We start from the raw sequence: 19511 nt of genomic DNA on the forward strand, positions 1-19511 counted from the left end.
AAACGATTCTTGTGGGTGGTCGAAAGACTTCCGCATAAAATTCAAGCTAGACGCCGTAAGTTTACGATTAATGCATGGGCTAGAATTGTAGGTATCTGTGTGGTAATCCCGTATGTTCCAGCGCGTCTTACAGATAATATCTTCAGGGCGAGCCCCTAGATAGTAAGAGGAAGCGTGTTGTTTATGGATATGGCACTGCAGCATTTGTCAATTATGTTATTGAAAATACAGTACACAATGCGTGTCATCACAAGAATCATAGAATCATAGAGGAAAAACAGAGACCGGGTCGCAGAAGGGCTTTGCGGTTCTAGAATCTCCTAGAATGGGTCGGCATCTAAAATATTGTCACACTGATAGAACAGCTGAGAAGAGAGAAGAGTAGACCATGAAGTTTGCGAACGTTTTGTAAGAAGAGAGCACTCAGGGCTGAAGCGCCCCACACAGTCACTGCCAAGATGAAATTGCGCTACCGTTGCTGGAGCGAAGAGGAAGAAGGCTGAGGAAGCGGGTCAAGCGCTGGTGAACACATTCCCTAGACACGTCATGGACGTTTCAGGTGAAATTCGACTTCCGTCTCAAGAAATTCATAGTTCTTATACTAGAGCTGTACATACCATAAAAACGATGAATTTATTTCTGCAATGAAGAAAGATTCTTACGATCTTCATGTATTGACCCGTGCAAGATTCGTACTGTTGCTGTCACTTAACTGTTATGCACCTCATATATATACACTACTGGCCATTAAAATTGCTACACCACGAAGATGACGTGCTACAGACGCGAAATTTAACCGACAGGAAGAAGATGCTGCGATACGCAAATGATTAGCTTTTCAGAGCATTCACACAAGGTCGGCGCCGTTGGTGACACCTACAACGTGCTGACATAAGGAAAGTTTCAAAGCTATTTCTCATATACAAACAGCAGTTGGCCGGCGTTGCCTGGTGAAACGTTGTTGTGATGTCTCGTGTAAGGAGGAGAAATGCGTACCATCACGTTTCCGACTTTGATAAAGGTCGGATTGTAGCCTATAGCGATTGCGGTTTATCGTATCGCGACATTGCTGCTCGCGTTGGTCGAGATACAACGACTGTTAGCAGAATATGGAATCGGTGGGTTCAGGAGGGTAATACGGAACGCCGTGCTGAATCCCAACGGCCTCGTATCACTAGCAGTCGAGATGACAGGCATCTTATCCGCACGCCTGTAACGGATCGTGCAGCCACGTCTCGATCCCTGAGTCAACACATGGGGACGTTTGCAAGACAACAACCATCTGCACCAACAGTTCGACGACGTTTGCAGCAACATGGACTATCAGCTCGGAGACCGTGTCTGCGGTTACCCTTGATGCTGCATCACAGACAGGAGCGCCTGCGATGGTGTACTCAACGACGAACCTGGGTGCACGAATAGCAAAACGTCATTTTTTCGGATGAATCCAGGTTCTGTTTACAGCATCGTGATGGTCGCATCCGTGTTTGGCGACATCGCGGAGAACGCACATTAGAAGCGTGTAGTCGTCATCGCCGTACTGGCGTATCACCCGGCGTGATGGTATGGGGTGCCATTGGTTACACGTCTCGGTCAACTCTTGTTCGCATTGGAGCACCCTGAACAGTGAACGTTACATTTCAGATGTGTTACGACCCGTGGCTCCACCCTTAATTCGATCCCTGCGAAAACCTACATTTCAGCAGGATAATGCACGACCGCATGTTGCAGGTCCTGTACGGGCATTTCTGGATACAGGAAAAGTTCGACTGCTGCCCTGGCCAGCACATTCTCCATATCTCTCACCAATTAAAAACGTGTGGTCAATGGTGGCCGAGTAACTGGCTCGTCACAATACGCCAGTCACTACTCTTGATGAACTGTGCTATCGTGTTGAAGCTGCATGGGCAGCTGTACCTGTACACCCCATCCAAGCTCTGTTTGACTCAATGCCCAGGTGTATCAAGGCCGTTATTATGGCTGAGGTGGTGGTTCTGGGTACTGATTTCTCAGGATCTATACACCCAAATTGCGTGAAAATGTAATCACATGTCAGTTCTAGTATAATATATTTGTCCAATGAATAACCGTTACCATCTGCATTTCTTCTTGGTGTAGCAATTTTAATGGCCAGTAGTATATATATATATATATATATATATATATATATATATATATATATATATATATATATATGTGTGTGTGTGGCATGTGTATGTGGGTGTGTGGTCAAGTGTGATACAGAGAGCGATCTGAGAGTTTGAGAGGATTGAGTAAGTGGATAGCTCTGCCTGTGCAGCCTTGTTTGCCAAACTGAAAATTGGACATTCAACAGTAGCTCTACTGTAATACTCACGAGACATTGATTTTCTGAAAGACCTGTACACTAATGTTATTGAATCAGGAAAAGTACTGTAGTACATGAACAGGAGTAAGTGAACAGGATACAACACTCAAAATTGTTGGATGTACATATGGATGAAAATCTGAACTTTTATAAACATGTCATTGAGCTTCAGCATCTGCTGCTGTTGGTATGATTGTTAAGTTTGCTAACAAACCAATAAATTAACTTATTTTACATGTATTAAGATATTATTGCCTTATGACTGAATTATATGGACCTGTGATAGCCCATCACGTAGGAAGAATGTAAGGATTGTACAAAAGCGTGCGGTGAGAAAAATGTAGCCAGTCACCCTACGAACTCCTCTTCAACGAGCTAGGCATTACATCTGCAAGTTCAAAATATGTTCACAAATGATATTCGCCATAAATGATGTAAGGTGGCCTGGTCTCCTGACCTTCATTTCTTACATATTCCGTCCTCACAATCGTATTCTGCACATCAAGACGCTTCATTCGAACCCAAACTCGATAAGGTAGAGTCAATTTTATATGAATTCATGTAAGCGATATGCAAATCTGATAAGTAACTCACAAGTGTGCACCGAGGTTGTAAAAGTCGAGGCTGGCGTACACAACATGATGGCCACAGGAATTTTCTTTCTGAAGAGGAAACCAACCTGCTGGGAAGACCATCTCTTCAGAGGCCTGGGTCAAGAACATACCTACTTCGGCCAAAGCGACTGCCCAGAGAGAAGACAGCTTTTGCCAGAGCGAAGGGATAACGACCCCTGTGTTCGACTTAAAATCAGATTCCGCCACATTGTGTGGGAGCACCCAGAAGACGCATTTTTTCACGGACCGACTGCGTAGTTACGGAGTTCTCACAGGAGGACAGCGTACACCCAATGGAGATGCTACATATTTCCGCATTGGTCGACTCAAACGAAACGTCATTCTCCCGTTTAAAAGAGCAACGCTGATTGGCGAAATATTTCTGACGCAAACAGCCAGAGGAGTGAGGGAAGACAGCGAATGATATACCCTTGCAACTTTTCCGGAAAAAGGGGCCGTTCTGTTGTCGCGCTTGGAGCAGGAAGACGTAACGAGAGCGTATGCGCTCGTACATGTACGCAAAGAGCCAGGAACAAAGTCTCTCCTCAGTACTTCACTGAGAGAGCACCTTAGCAAATCGGAGTTACACATTATATTAAGTCACTCGCGAGTAAGTGCTGTTCACTGTGTTGGCCGCCACACTTATTGTGCGGTGTGAACACGGACAGAGTACTAGTTAAACGCCTGCGAGCGAATATTGTGTGGCTAGCGGTGGACTGGTTATCTGACCTGTTTACCACACCAGTAGTTAGACTAGGGGCGGATAGGAGTCCTTGACTTCTCTGAGACGTAGGGAGAGTTTGATTGGCGAAGGTCAATCCAGATAGAAAGAGATAGTTGTGTTATTTGTCAGCAGGGAGCGACGCAGGCAGCATTCATCGCAGTTCATGGTGTTGTGTGCTACAGGGTATGCAAGCCCCACTGTCCTCCCTAAAAGTACATTCCACTACATTTCTCATGCGACAGCCTTGACCATACTTAAAAAAGTTATTCAAGATGTGTAGGCACGGCTCTCAACCATTCTGCCGAGTAAATAACATTCTTAAGGAAGAGGGAGAAAATAACCTTTCAGTAATTTGTAAAATAATAGCATTCCTATCCATAAGAGGCAATCTACTGTTCCGAAAAGAACCTGGGAATTTATTAATTTTTTATAAGGAAAAGTTTCACTTTATTTCTAAGAATTTTTTTTGGAATAATTAATATTTTTTGTTCGTTTAATGTTTATCTTACACTAACTAGCAATACTCGTGTACCCAAGTATCTCACTAGTTATGTAAGAATATAGAATATTCTTGGGTCTTTTCCTTACAGCAGACGACTCCAGAAGATATTTGTTGCTGAATGTTTTTCAAGCAGTTCTTGTTGGTACATTAGGAGCGTCTGTCTGACTTCTGTAGTAGTGTGAGGTGGAAATTGTTTCTTGCAGGAGCCAAAGGGTACTTGTTGGATCAATCCATTGCGCAACTTGACAGAATAAAACCCACACACTCACAATGAAACATTGCAAATTGAGAAGAATAGTAGAGTTCACAGTCAACAATGCTATAAGAATAAATGGTCTTCGCTACATACAACGAAATCAGTGCCTCAGACAGGAGTTCAGTATAAAGCCTTACAAATCTTTGCACCTCTGCTCAGTTCATCAAAATTGTTATTTCCCGACATCATTTTCTGTTGTACATGCGAATATTAAATTAAAGATCGGCACAAACGGAATATTTGTGTTTCATTTGCTGCTAGTGAGAATGAGTATTACACTTATTTTATCATAAACACAAACGAATCATGTATGCATAGGCAGCTAAGTGACTTGCTCACATCATTCCGAAATAAATCGTATTATTTATCTATGGAATATATAATTATCTAGCTAACGAAATAACTAATAAAGCAAACGATAGTGGAAAGGAATAGTGCCCGCCGATAAAAGTGTGAATTATCTTGGCGGTAAATATATGTTGTGTTAAAACATTAACGAAGCGGGCAGATACCATTTTAATTCAGAGTACAACGACGGTTATACTAGTATGAGGTTCCCAAGCTATGAATCGTAACTAGAGGTGGGGTTTTTGTGCCTCAGGTGGATGCGGGAGCTCGTGTGGAAGGGGGACCTCACAGAAGACGACCTGTTCGTCCGCCTCGACTGTGACGCCACGGAGCATCTGGGAGACAGGCTGCAGAAGTAAGTGTCCGCTAGCATACAGCAGAAATACATCTTACATTCAGACATGAGACTAAGACATACACGCAGGTCGTGTGTAATTCTATATTTAGAAAAGTTTTGTTTCAGGTCATGGGATGAAGAACTTACACGGGCCAAAGAGAAGGGCAGCAGACCGAGTTTAGCGAGAGCTATTGTAAGGACATTCTGGTTGCGCTATTTTACCTACGGAGTCCTATACCTTTTCGACAAAGTCATCCTCAGGTAACATTTTTTCCGACGTACAGAAATATAGTCAGAGATTTCTCGACAGTTAATGTGTATATTTTGAAGGGATTCTATAGACAATTTTGACGAAGTTTGTCGCACGGAAAACGGAATGTAACTGGAATTCGAATCAACGGCTCTGTGACTGATCACCAATCCTCCAAGTATGAACGGAACCAACCAACCAGCCAGTTCCTCAATACCGTTAATACTATGAGTCACCTTCTCGCGAACAACATAATGCACTGTCACATTTTTACCTCAGATTCGCCGTTTCGTTTGTCGTCGCAACTATCAATGATTTCCATTGGAACTACTTTGTTTTATTCTGTGCGTTTGTATGCGTGCCAGCGCGTGTGTATGTAAACGTGCATCTTTCTTCTGCTTTAAGTCAATGATTTATTTTTATAGATCGCTGCGTAGCTGGAGGAAATATTTGGATGGTGCCCAGCGTATCCTGAATGACGGCGTTGGGATATATCGAGATTCGCTTAGTCAGTTATTGTGAGGGGGATTGCCGGTTGCACTTCAAACTTTCCCTGTTTCAGTCGTAAACTGGGAGATAGTGCAGTTACTTTCTTTATGCCTCTGTACACCCCTTAATCTGCCTTACGTTCATTCTTACATTCCTTCCCCGAAATGGGAATTGTTGCCAGAAAAATCTGCAGTAGACCTGTCATATCGTTCAGCAGTATTCAGCATCAGTGAATCTGAAAACGAGGTACCCTCGTCTGGACAGAGATGTACAGAGGTTTACAAAAATTTCTTGACGAGGTTAACACCTTTACTGTTGCACAAGCTACACAAAAAAGCTGTTGTTATATTTAAACTAAGTATTTTGCGATTCCTGCTTCTCCCAAATAGTAGTCTTATTTCAAAATATATCAGTCTTTGCAATCTTTTCGGTCTCATTATCATGCGTGTTTCAGAGCTATAGTTACACTATGTGATCAAAAGTATCCGGACACCATGTTGAAAATAACTTAGGAGATCGTGGCGGTCTCCACCGGTAATGCTGGAATTTAACATGGTGTTGGCCCACCCTTAGCCTTGATGACAGCTTGCACTCTCGCAGGCATACGTTCAGTCAGGTGCTCGAAGGTTTCTTGGTCAATGACAGCCCATTCTTCACGGAGTGCTGCACTGAGGAGAGGTATCGATGTTGGTGGATGAGGCTTGGCACGAAGTCGACGTTTTAAAACATCCCAAAGATGTTCTGTAGGATTCAGGTCAGGACACTGTGCTGGCCAGTCCATTACAGGGATGTTATTATCGTGTAACCACTCCGCCACTGGCCGTGCATTATGAACAGGTGGTCGATCGTGCTGAAAGATGCAATCGCCATCCCCGAATTGCTGTTCAACAGTGCGAAGCAAGAAGGTGCTTAAAACGTCAATGTAGGTCTCTACTGTGATAGTGCCACGCAAACCACCAAGGGGTGCAAGCTGCCTCTATGAAAAACACGTCCACACCACAAAACCACTGCCTCCGAATTTAACTGTTGGCACTTCACACACTCGCAGATGAGGTTCACCGGGCATTCGTCATACGCACACCCTGCCATCTGATCGCCACATTGTGTATTGTGATTTGTCACTCCACACAACTTTTTTCCACTGTTCAATCGCCCAATGTTTACGCTCCTTACACCAATCGAGGCGTCGTTAGGCATTTACCGGCGTGATGTGTGGCTTATGAGCAGCCGCTCGACCATGAAACCAAAGTTTCCTCCCCTCTCGCCTAATTATCGTAGTACTTGCAGTGGATCCTGATGCAGTTTGGAATTCCTGTGTGGTGGTCTGGATAGATTTCTGCCTATTACACATTACGACCCTCTTCAACTTTCGGCGCTCTCTGTCAGTCAAGAGGCGAGGTCGGCCTGTACGGTTTTGTGCTGTAAGTGTCCCTTAACGTTTCCACATCGGAAACAGTGGACCTAGGGATGTTTAGGAATGTGGAAATCTGGCGTACAGACGTATGCCACAAATGACACCCAATCACCTGACCACTTTCGAAGTCCGTGACTTACATGGAGTGCCCCATTCTGCTCTCTCATGATGTCCAATGACTACTGAGGTCGCTGATATGGAGTACCCGACAGTAGGTGGCAGCACAATCCGCCTAATATGAGAAACGTATATTTTTGGGGTTGTCCCGATAGTTTTGATCACATAGTATAACTGTAGTTGTTTTGGTTATTTCGGTTTCTTTGTTTTGATAGTAACTGGCATCAATAAATTATCTAGGCAACAAAGTGCAGATCTCAAGCGTGTTGTTTTACAGTAGAAAGTGTGACATGTTGAACTGCTGACCGCAAGGTCCTGTGGCAGTTATCTCTGGTTCCTGATTGGTGATCTCATTTCGTATAGAACAGGTCCGAAGGAATTTTGAAACAAGGTGCAAAGAACCACTAGATGCATTAAGACTGAACAACATTTGTTCTCCAGCTAGCACTAAGGTGAAACAGAATTGCTAATCCATGCAGTTCATAAAAAAGAGTAAAAATGTAATGGCTTCAAGAAATCGAAATGTTTAGTGACACGAATAACGTCCTACAATACTTTCCCCATGAATAACGTGAGTAAAAACTGCGTTCTCTGTGAATTAGTTGAGAAGCGTGAAATACAAGACAAAGTAACCGTAACTAACATGCCCAACGTCTGCTGTATGCAATACGTGTTTTAATCCAACTCTGGAGGCAGGCACTACAAGAGAAGCGTTGCGCATCACTGAATGATTTACTATTAAAATTCTGAGAACGTGGTTCCTAGAAGAGTCAGCCAGTAGATTGTTTCCTCCTACAAGTATCTCGTGAAAAGGCCATGAAATTATCGTCAGAGAAATCAGAGATCACTCGGAGGCCTAACGACAGTCATCCTTCCCTCGAACCATTCGCGACTGACACAAGGAAAGGGTAGCGAGGGGGAGGGGGTGGAGAAGGAGTGACAGTGGTGCAGGGAGTAGCCTCCACCACACATCATAAGGTGGTCTGAAGAGCGTAGAAATAGCTGTAGATGTAGTGTGTGTTGTAAATTGTGAGTGGAGATACCATTAATCAATTGACGAAATTTCGAAGATGCCCCACACATTCAAACACATTCTGCCGTATTTTCGTACACTCACTGATCTCATAACGTACACCGCATCTCCTCCGCTACAGGTATAATATGTGAATATTATCTGACATATTTTGTTGTTTAATCATATTCAATACTGACTGTCTCCAACTCATAAATTCAACAGTATATCACAGAATACATGCCATCTTTAGACGGGCTTTGCTGATCAAAACTGGCAATGTTACAAATAAACATCACAGAAAGTAATTGTTGCTGTTCTTTGCCATCAGTCATGTTAGAAATTTTCATACAAAAAACTACATTAATTTATTTACTAACGTTAAATTAACTTAATCTACTTCAATTAATTGTTCGTCTGCTACATGGCACGACAGTAGTGGGAATACCCTTCCAATGCGTTAAATAAAATTTTTGTGCATGCGGTGTTGAACAGCTTTTTAAACGTTAAGAATTGCATTGCAAAATACACTACTGTTTTTATTGAAGACAATCGATTTCGCTCCACCTCTGGATCCCTGCATCGAATGAAGATAATTAGGCAACAAATGTATACCATTGTGGCACATGAGCATCTTATGTGTATACATTATACGTAGAACATCACTCATTATTGCAAGAAGGTACTTACAAATAGCAACTCAGCTAAGCATTGTCACACTTGTATTGCCAAATATAGCTTATAGAATGTTCCATTACTATTATTGACTGTGTATGATGAATAGTTATATTCTGATAACATCAGAGATGGCTATGTCCGTGCTGTTCTCACATTTTGTACTGAAAAGGCTAAAGACTTTACCGTGGAAGTCCTAAACCGTCCAGAAATATGATGATTATCGACGTAGACAGACTGCCAACTTATGAAAGATGTCAGTAATGCTCCGTAGGTCGACTACTGATGTCATCCACCAAGCTTTACATTATTACTTATTCATCAATCAATAGTAATGTAACTGACTAATGTATGTGCCAACTTGATTTTACTGATGTTTTTCAACGACCTTAAAACATAAATAATGTAATTAGTGAAAAAGTAGTAAGGTAAAGCATGGTGCATGCAGTCATTAGTCGAGTTATGGAGCGTTATTGGCTTCTTTGATATCTTTGCAGGGTGACTAAATGGATCATGATTACACCTCTTTAATTTTTATTGCTTCTATTGTAAGGTCTTTGACCTATTTAGTTCTAACTCTGAGAACAAGATGGACACAACCATCTCTGATGCTGCCGTGACATAATTGTCATTCATACACAGTTAATAAGAGTAATGGAACGTTTTATAAACTACATTTGGCTTTGCAACTTTGATAATGCATAGCTGACTTAGTTTTGTAAGTATTCTACCTTCTCGTAATAATTAGTTATGATTCACAAGTAATACACGAGATACATGATGGTTATTTATTAGAGCTGTACACACTTGTTATCTAGTTTTATCCTTTTGCTGCTGGAGACCCAAACATGACTGAAATTGATTGTTTTCAATAAAAATAGTAATACAGTTGTATTTTAAAATGCAATTTATGAATTAAATATAATTTAATGAAATACTGGTAATGAGTCATTGTAATGACGTACGTAATTTCCAGGTGGTTTAGAGTTCTTGGTATTCCTTATTTTAGGTTTATTATCTAGTGTAAACAGTTATGTAATTTGAATTTTGATAGTTATTTACGCAAGCATATAAACATTTTTGCTTTTAAAAAGATGTACTCTCACTGTTGTGACGGCTTGATGTGGGTGAAGTTCTCCAATGGCTAAATGTTTTAGAGCTAGAGCTATATATTTAACAGTTACCACTCGTGCTGTTTCTTTGCAGGAAAACATATAGCTCGAAAGGTAACAAAGGCTGTTCATTATGGGACGCACAGATGATCTAGTAAGCAACTATCGAAGTTAGTATGAAATAAATAGATGTTCTGTACTTCACAATCATCATATAGCCTGAATCGAAAAGGACATTTGAACTTTATAATGATATAGGAATTTATTGAGGTCACTTACAGAATCGGCAGAAACGCCACTTTGTAGTATTTAACCTCAATTTTGATTCACGTAGTCCTATTCCACCATCAGGAGCACCAGCGTAGTGCAGAGTTAAAATGGCTACTTTCATGGTGAGGAATGTGCTCGCTGTGTGTTTTGGTTTTATGAAACGAACCGTCCATTATTCCTCTGATTATTCGCTGAATTATTACCCCCTGAGTTTGGCTTTTAGCACATTGCCTGGTCCATCCTCTCAATAAAATCCAAGAAATTTTTATAGAATCTGTTGGGCAATGTATCAGTTCCCACTATACATTTCCGGGTAACCTTATCAGTAGACTAGAAATCTCAATCATAATTCCCAAAGACCTATCCAAAGGTACCAACTTTCTTAATTCCTCCTGACAAAATTCTCTCATAGTTTGCCTACCTTCTTTGTAAACTGACCCATTCAAAAAATCGTTTTGTAATCTGCATTGTTTTGCTTGGCTCCAATACCTGTTTAGAAACATCAAATATACTGTATGATTTAATTTGTTCACTACATTTATTTGCCCATGTCTGAGCAGAACCCTCCAATAATCTTTTTACCAGTTTAATTTTGCTGTTGTCACTTATACCACCAATAAAACAATCCTTGCAAGCTGCCAGAAAATCTACAGCATGGTACTTGCTTTCCCCTGAAAAAGTCTTACCACTGGGTACTTGTACCATAGGCCATCCCATACTTCCATTAGCCCAACATAATTCAACATTACTTAATCTACTGTTAACTTTGTCAGTTTCTACATTAGTCTTTACAGTAACAGCAACCACATTTTAAGTTTCCTTTCCTAGGTCGCTAGCAGTCTCTGCCAGTTGACCTAATAATAAAGTTCTGGTTTTATCACAACTAGGCACAATCTTCCGATCCACATCAATCAGACCTTACCTTGTCTCATCATTCCTTGTGTCACACAACTGCCTGCCTGAATCAATTCTACCCCTTAATTCAATAGCAACTGCATCAATCTTAGCATTCAAATTTCCCTCTACCTCCTCAACCTTTTCTGATAAATCCAACAATTGATCATTTAATTCTCTGATTTTTGCCCCCCAAAAACTTTCCATATCCCCCATATCAGTTTTTAATTCAGTTCTGAATTCCCGCATTTGGCTCATTAATGATCCAAGCATAGCAACTACATTAGCTTCTGCTTCTTCTCCCGGTCTGTGTGGGCTCTGAGGCTCACTCTTACTCCCTGTAGAATCAACATCACTAGCTGACTTCTTCATCACCATCTCTCTAAATTCGAACTCCATAGCTAAACTGGCTGTGAGATACAGAACTGAGACATTAATGCCCCTGATGCCAACACACAGCTTTGTTCAGACTGCTACCGCGTGCTGCCTGATACTGTCGGCTGCCTTGCGGTGAGGTGCGATGTGGTGCGATGTTCAAATGGCTCTGAGCACTATGGGACTTAACAGCTGAGGTCATCAGTCCCCTAGAATTTAGAACTAGTTAAACCTAACTAACCTAAGGACATCACACACATGCATGCCCGAGGCAGGATTCGAACCTGAGAGCGTAGCAGTCGCTCGGTTCCGGACTGAAGCGCCTAGAACCGCACGGCCACTGCGGCCGGCTGTGGTGCGGTGTGGCGTGGAACGGCTTGCAGGTTGGCTGCAGAATTGGCCCCAGCTCCGTAGCACGGCGGCGAAGTCGGCGCGTCGATGTTTGGCGGCCAGCGGCGCTTCAGCTTCCGCTTTGCTGATCGACGTCGGACCCAGCGTATTGCTCGGCGATCGGCAATGCGTTTCTCCCAATCTTCTTCATTTTCAAACGCAGTTCTGCACTGCCTACCGAGCCTCTTCAGTTAAGACGATCTCGGACGAGAAACCTCATATTACGACTGTACTGGACACTACACATTAAATTTTGAATAGTTTGGATCGAGCCCCCACGTGCTATAGCACGAATGTATATACATTTGTTACACTCAGCTTAATTGAGCGGCCCAGAGATGTGGCTAGTCTGAATGTTTGGCTCCATTTTTCGTCATACGGTGTCAGCCCACACCCGTAGTAAACTCAATTCTTAAGTTGAAATAAAATATAACAAAACAATGCAGGCAGATATTGCGGTGAAATTTAAGTTATTGAGTCACTCACATTCATTTATAATTTGAACAAGTAGTTTATTTTTCATCAGTATATTCAATTAACACTTAAAGTGCAGTCTGAGGGGCTCTTACGTAAGGGCGGCCGTTAATATCTGATGATACAACACTTCACTACAACATTCATTGGTCGCGATCACGGCAGTCAACAGTCTGTTCACAGTTCACAAAATACACTCTTGTCTGCTGTCCTAAACCACTATACTGCACTTCACTTGATCGCTTTCGAACGTCGCTACGTACATACTTGCCCAACCCACTACTACCCCCAAATGCGCGGCACGTCCGGCTCTCACCGTCGCTCAGAACCCACTCCCCTGTCATCAAAGATGGCCGCACTTTGCAGCCTCGAAATGATTGTCTAACTCAAAGCAATGTTTGACAGAAATAATTACGAATATTCTAAAACTAAATACAAAGACACATATGATACATTGAAAAATATGGAAAATTTCTTGGCAATAACAATATAGGGTCCATTTTTTTGTATCTGACATCGTTTTTTCATTAATAATGTTCTTATGGCATGATATTGCTTTTTTCAGATTTTTTATATTAAACATAAATAAACAAATAAAACTACATACGGCCGGCCGCGGTGGTCTAGCGGTTCTAGGCGCTCAGTCCTGAAGCGCGGGACTGCTACGGTCGCAGGTTCGAATCCTGCCTCGGGCATGGATGTGTGTGATGTCCTTAGGTTAGTTAGGTTTAAGTAGTTCTAAGTTCTAGGGGACTGATGACCACAGATGTTAAGTCCCATAGTGCTCAGAGCCATTTGAACCATTTTTGAAAACTACATACTTTATTATTCACTTACCTCTTTAAACTTTAGAATGCTGCCACTAGTTTCGTCTCTTTAAATTTATTTATTAGCAAAACCACCGTTTCTCTCAGTCAAATCCCTTATTCCGACTCTTCATTCAAAAATGGTACACACCATGCTAAACCGGCTATGACTGCTCGAGGCATCTCTACTAGGCGCATCCGTAAACACTTTGTACATATTAATCGGCCAAATCATTGCCGAGATATTAGCTTTTGAACTTTCATAAGTTTTACAATTTTTATGACAACAATAACTTTTATGCTATTATATGCTTTGTGGCGCGTCTACATAATTTAGCTTTACACACATTTTTGTCCATCAGTGCCAACTCACATCCCCATGTCACGCTTAGCTTTTTTTTATCAATTTTTCTCTGGCATAAAAATTTCTCCAAGCTCGCAAACACGGCGATACGCGCACCTGCCTGGCGTCCGATCGGGTTTCTCTAAGGCCGCGTAACGCTAGCCGCTCGCCACGGTCCGGCAGCAACCGCCAACCACGTGCTCTGCGGCAGGAAACTGCCGCTGTAAACTCCCGCCACAGCTTGTACGCTCACAAGTGGGAGTTGCTAACGGTACGTCATTTACATATATAGATTCCTGCCCTGACACATGAGCCATCACAACGCACAACCTCAAATATTAATATAAATGGGACTACTTCATATTGTAGCACATTTATTCATTACAAAATGCATATTTACGCGAATCTTTTGCCAGGGGAAAATTCCACTACCCCCATGTTCTGTCCATTGATGTACAATACGTAACTCTGCGGAAATTTTGTATCAGTTCTTCCATATTTTGAGGACAGTCACTCTCTCTTATTACAATTTCATTTAGCCAGAGTACGTCCAGTACTAATTTGAAGCTTCCATCACGCATAGGCACAACTATTACTATTATTATACTCAATAATCGCTTGCTCAATGACACCCCATGCCTGCATACGTTGAATTTCTCTCTTAACAGCTTCACTTCTCACAACGTGTATCTGATAAGGTTTCTTAAAAAATACCCACCCAGGCTTTACATTAAAACTGCGTTCATACCCTTTAACTTCACCAGGTGTTTCATGACAGTTAACTCAACCCTCTTAGGAACAGAATCAAAGAACGCTTGGGACAAAGTATTTGCTTCGCTGCCACTATCAAGAAGACAAGAAGACTCCTGAGACTATCAAGAAGACTCCTGAGATGTTAGTTTTTATAATAGAGTGAGTTATTCTAGTTTGAACAGGTTCCTCATGAAAACCTCTAATAAATCATTCTCAATATGTCTCCAGCTAAAGTAATTTTGTTTAGTTGCAAGTACATACATGCTCTGATTCATGGGGTCATCAACCTCTACATCCGCAGCTGCGTTTTCTAACCTGTCCACGTGTTTTAAATCAAAGCACCTGACGTCTTTCTCTACTTTTTTTTGCTGCGCATCAGCTAAACTAGTCTCCACGTCTGAGCAACTGCTTTCCTGTTGTATTCCCTTCCCCTGTTTCAATCAATCGTTGCCTAATGCTTCCTCTGAAACTGTCAATAATTTCTAGTTCATTTAATTTATTCAGATCTCATCTTGTTAATTAAGTTTTAACTTACAGATTGAGACCAGTAAATTATGATCATTGTACATATCTGCCCCTGGTCGTTTGTTACAGTTTAAAATCTGGTTTCGAAATGTTGTCTTACTATTATATAATCAATCTTAAATCTTGTAATGTCTCCAGGTCCTTTCGAGGTATACAACCCTCTTAAATGATTCTGAAACTAACTTTTAGCGATGATTAAATTAAGCTCTGTGTAAATTACACCAGGCCACTTGTTATTTCATTCCTTTCCCCCGGTTCATTTTGTCCTAATTTTTCACTTCTCTTTCTCTTCCTGCTACCAAAATCAGTTATTTATCACAATTAAGTTTTCCGCTCCTTGAACTATCGAAATAATTTCTTTTATTTGATCATATATTCTTTAAGTAGCTTATTGATCATATATTGATTATTGATATTGATATATTGATTATTGATATTTTGATTGTTGATATATATTGATTATTGATCATATATTCTTTAAGTAGCTTCATGATAAGTGGAGCTCTTTGGCATATAGACTTGGTCTGCCATCTTGGACGTTGGCTTCCTGTCTATCTTGCCTATGGTTATGCTTGACATTGATATCAATAGTAGTTTGCCTGTATTCTTATTTTCTTATTCATTATTAGACCTTCTGCTGAATTATTCCTATATGTTTGTATTTATAACCCTGTACTCACCTGAACAAGAGTTTAGTTCTTCCTGGCAACGCACTTAACTAATAACCCCTATATCAAACTTCAGCATATCCATATATGCGATTGCAGTCTTTCTTGGCGTATTCCACTGATGAATTCTTCTCGGGTTATCAGCCGAGTGGTGGCGTCGTCTTGTCGCAACGTTTCGATGAGTTTCGTACCCATCATCTTCTAGCGAAGTTTCGGGGCGCTCTCTCTCTCTCTCTCTCTTTCTCTCTCTCTCTCTCTCTCTTCGCACTTGAATTCCTCTTCTTGAGGAAGGTAAGGAGGAGTCTGTTATTATTAGACGTCTGGATGAATTGAAAGCATGCAGGGACGTTTAGGAACAACTGGGATGGTTGTGCGTGGTTAGGCAGACTGATGATTACCGGTCAGAGACAGGCGGTAGGTTGAATCGATAAGAGCCTTTACTTGACTGGCCTTGTTGACCCCTAGGACTGCCAGTCAACGACTGACAGGGCGAGTGGTTGATGATGATGGGTGTCTGGCGCGATAAGGAGGAGAGTCTTCTAGGTCCTCCTGGCGTCTGGGTGCTTCTTCTTGTTCTTCTTCTTCTTCTTGGATGTGTCTGCTTGTGCCACTTCGGGATCTGGCATGTCCTCCCAGCTGGCGGCTTCGGCGTCTTCAGCGGTCCTCGCCCCTTGTTCTTTGCTCGCGTTCTCGGCTTGTTCTATCGAGGCGATATCTTCCCACTCAGCAGGAGGAGGGCGGGCGTTATAAGACCTGAGAATGTCCAAATGGACGGACACTATCTTCTGCAGCTGCGTCTTGGGGAAGGGAGCGTCCTCCGTGATGACCTGGGTTGCCTTGGTCTTCGCCGCGACGGCTGTCGGTACGGCGGCGTCTTGTGTTACCACCACCGTGACTTCCTGTATTGCTACAGGCTCCACGGAGGCGGGAGGCTGCGTGTCAGCGTTCTTCTTCTGTACTGGGCTGGGCTGGCTGGCCAGTGCATCACGGAGACTGTGCACCAGCTGCCGAGCCTCCGCCAGTTCGGCTTCGAGTGCTGCCCTCTCTTCCGCCATTGCGGCTCTGAGGGCAGCAATGTCGTCGTCAGTGGCGGCGCGGACCCTGGTGCACGCCTCGCTGACTGCGTCTGGTGGAACAGCCGAGTCACCGACCACCCCGGATTCGCCGGGACCGGGAGGGGATGGCAAGGACGCAACGGCCGCCGTTGTGTCCGCCTTTTTGGTGGTCTTGCGTCCCCGTCTTGTCTTCTCACCGCGACTCCATTTCTTGGTATAACTGCAGCCTCGGAAATTCGCTGCTTAAGCGCCGCCACAGTTGGTGCAACAGCGAGTGGCGTCCTTCTTCGTACAGTGGCGCGAATCGTGTGCTTGCGCACACCGAAGACACGCCACTCGGTTCCGGCAGTTCTTGGCAACGTGGCCACGTTTTTAGCAGCGGAAGCACTGCTCCTTCTGTTCCGTCGTCTTCTTCTTTTTGCGTCCCCCATCTTCTGATGCGCCGAGCACGAGGCACAGCAACTGCAGTAGGCGGCCGCTTTGCCTCCCTTTTCACGTCGTCGAGGCATCCCGGGGAACGACAGCGTAGGTAGCAAGCGACCGCTTAGCGTACAGTGATCGCTCACCTCAGCTGCCTGAGCGGGACTGCCGGTTGGGATTCTCTCTCTCTCTCTCTCTCTTTCTCTCTCTCTCTCTCTGCTCTCTGGTATGGACAACCTGTCCTGAGATGGTCTACAATGTCGGAGTCTTTGTCTGTTGACATTTACTCCACAAATATAAGATAATTTAATTGACTGGGATTAAAAGGATTAGCTAAAACTTGTGTGAACTCGACAGGATAAAATACTGTGGGTGCTAGGAAACTAGCGGGGCGAGCAAGAGGGATGTTTGTTCTCCTTCTTCTGCTTAACTCTTGGAATAGCAGTGATTATGCGTTGCCAGTCATACTCGGTAAAGATAGGTAAGCGGTTTATAAGGTCCAAGTCCCTCTTAGGAACAACGACAGTCAGATTTGCAATTGCCCAATCGAATCAAAAGGCTTGTGGCGTAGAGGAGGTTAAGGAGCATTGGAATCGGTAAAAGGGTAGGGGGTATTGTCATGCGCGTACGTCTTGACACGCAATGATTTTGCGACCATCTCCAGTAGTCATGGCGCAATCATCTCTCTCTCTGCTGGCGGCGTTTTGACTACCTCTTCTGTATCCTGTTCTTGGTTGGACGCAGCAGTTGTGACTTCATCTCCCAGGAGAGGTTTTTCCGCCTCATCCTCGGGAGTGCGGGCGGGCGGTTCGATGTCTTTGGCCACGTCATCCCGTGTTGCTGGTGGAGCTGGCTCAGAATCTTGTTTCCGCAGTCCCTCCCCTTCCGAGGAGGGGGGAGACATCTCTATCGCCACCTCCGTGGGCACCTCCACAGCGCCCTGCTTTACCACAGGAGCCGGGAGAACGTCCATCTGCGTGGCGTTGGTGGCAGTCGTAACGTCTCGCCCCTTGCGAGACTTGTACGCCAGCAACTCGAGGAGCTGCACGAGCTGAAGGCGCACCTCGTCCACCCCAGCCCGAAGCGCAGCCCCTCCTCTGTAGTGGCAGATTTGAGAGCGGCAACTGCGTTGGCGACAGCATCATCGCGTCGGGATTCTATGTTCTGCATATCTTTATAGGTGCATGGCCGTCGTCCGCTTCTGTAGGCCGGCCAATCACGTTCCTCTGAAAGAGGGTACCGCATCGGTGGTGCTGGGGGGACTCTATCTTCAAAGAGGCAGTAGGCAGTGGAGATATGTCTGCATAACAATTTAGTAAACAGGGATAGCGGTTTTCAGCTCAATGCAGCGTGGAATCCCGCAGTTGACAAAATACGTCAGGAGCGCTCCGATCTGAAGGCAGCGGCGTCCGCAGACAGATTGGATAGCCACTGGGGCTCGACGCCGATCCACTCCGCCCGCTCCCCCACCCCCCACCACCACCACCGACGCGGTACCCCTTTCCGGAGGAACGTGATTGACTGGCCTACAGAAGCGGACGACGGCCAAGGAGCTATATAGATATGCAGAACACAGCACCTCGCTGGAAAGCCCCAGGTCAATACCTCCCGACCAACGACCTGCTAAAACACCTGCCCCAGCTAGGGATACAAAGACTGACGGAAATATTTAATGGGATCACGCGAACACAAAAATTCCCGAAGCAGTGGAAATACGTGGAAGTGATCGCGATCGCTAAGCCTGGAAAAGACCCCTTCTTTCCCCAGCAGCACCGCCCCATAAGTTTACTCCCCACTCTCAGTAAACTTTAGGAGCGGTTCCTATTGTTTCACATCGAAAGATACATACGTAGAGAAGAAATGCACCCCCAATTCCAGTTCGGATTTCGCAACAAACACTCAGCAACACCACAACTTATGAGAGTAGTCGAAGACGCCATAGAAGCCTTCAACCGCAAAGGTTACTGAGGCCAAGTGTTACTCAGTTGTATACATGGAAGAATCCTGGAGATACTAGAAGGTATCAGATAGATTATATAATGGTAAGACAGAGATTTAGGAACCAGGTTTTAAAATTGTAAGACATTTCCAGGGGCAGATGTGGACTCTGACCACAATCTATTCGTTATGAACTGTAGATTAAAACTGAAGAAACTGCAAAAAGGTGGGAATTTAAGGAGATGGGACCTGGATAAACTGACTAAACCAGAGGTTGTACAGAGTTTCAGGGAGAGCATTAGGGAACAATTGACAAGAATGGTGGAAAGAAATACAGTAGAAGAAGAATGGGTAGCTTTGAGGGATGAAGTAGTGAAGGCAGCAGACGATCAAGTGGGTAAAA

General features: G+C 43.6%; 1 protein-coding gene across 1 annotated transcript in view; it reads left to right on the plus strand.

Moving 5' to 3' along the window:
* The window catches only part of LOC126235089 (ATP-binding cassette sub-family C member 4-like), a 257022-nt gene that overhangs the window by 24519 nt on the left and 212992 nt on the right, over positions 1-19511 (plus strand). Inside the window, exons 2-3 of the mRNA XM_049943823.1 lie at positions 5045-5146; positions 5255-5389. Coding sequence (XP_049799780.1) covers positions 5045-5146; positions 5255-5389 — 237 coding nt within the window. The remainder of the gene's footprint in view (positions 1-5044; positions 5147-5254; positions 5390-19511) is intronic.

This window comes from Schistocerca nitens, chromosome 2 (assembly GCF_023898315.1).
Source record: "Schistocerca nitens isolate TAMUIC-IGC-003100 chromosome 2, iqSchNite1.1, whole genome shotgun sequence".
In the NCBI taxonomy this organism is placed as follows: domain Eukaryota; kingdom Metazoa; phylum Arthropoda; class Insecta; order Orthoptera; family Acrididae; genus Schistocerca; species Schistocerca nitens.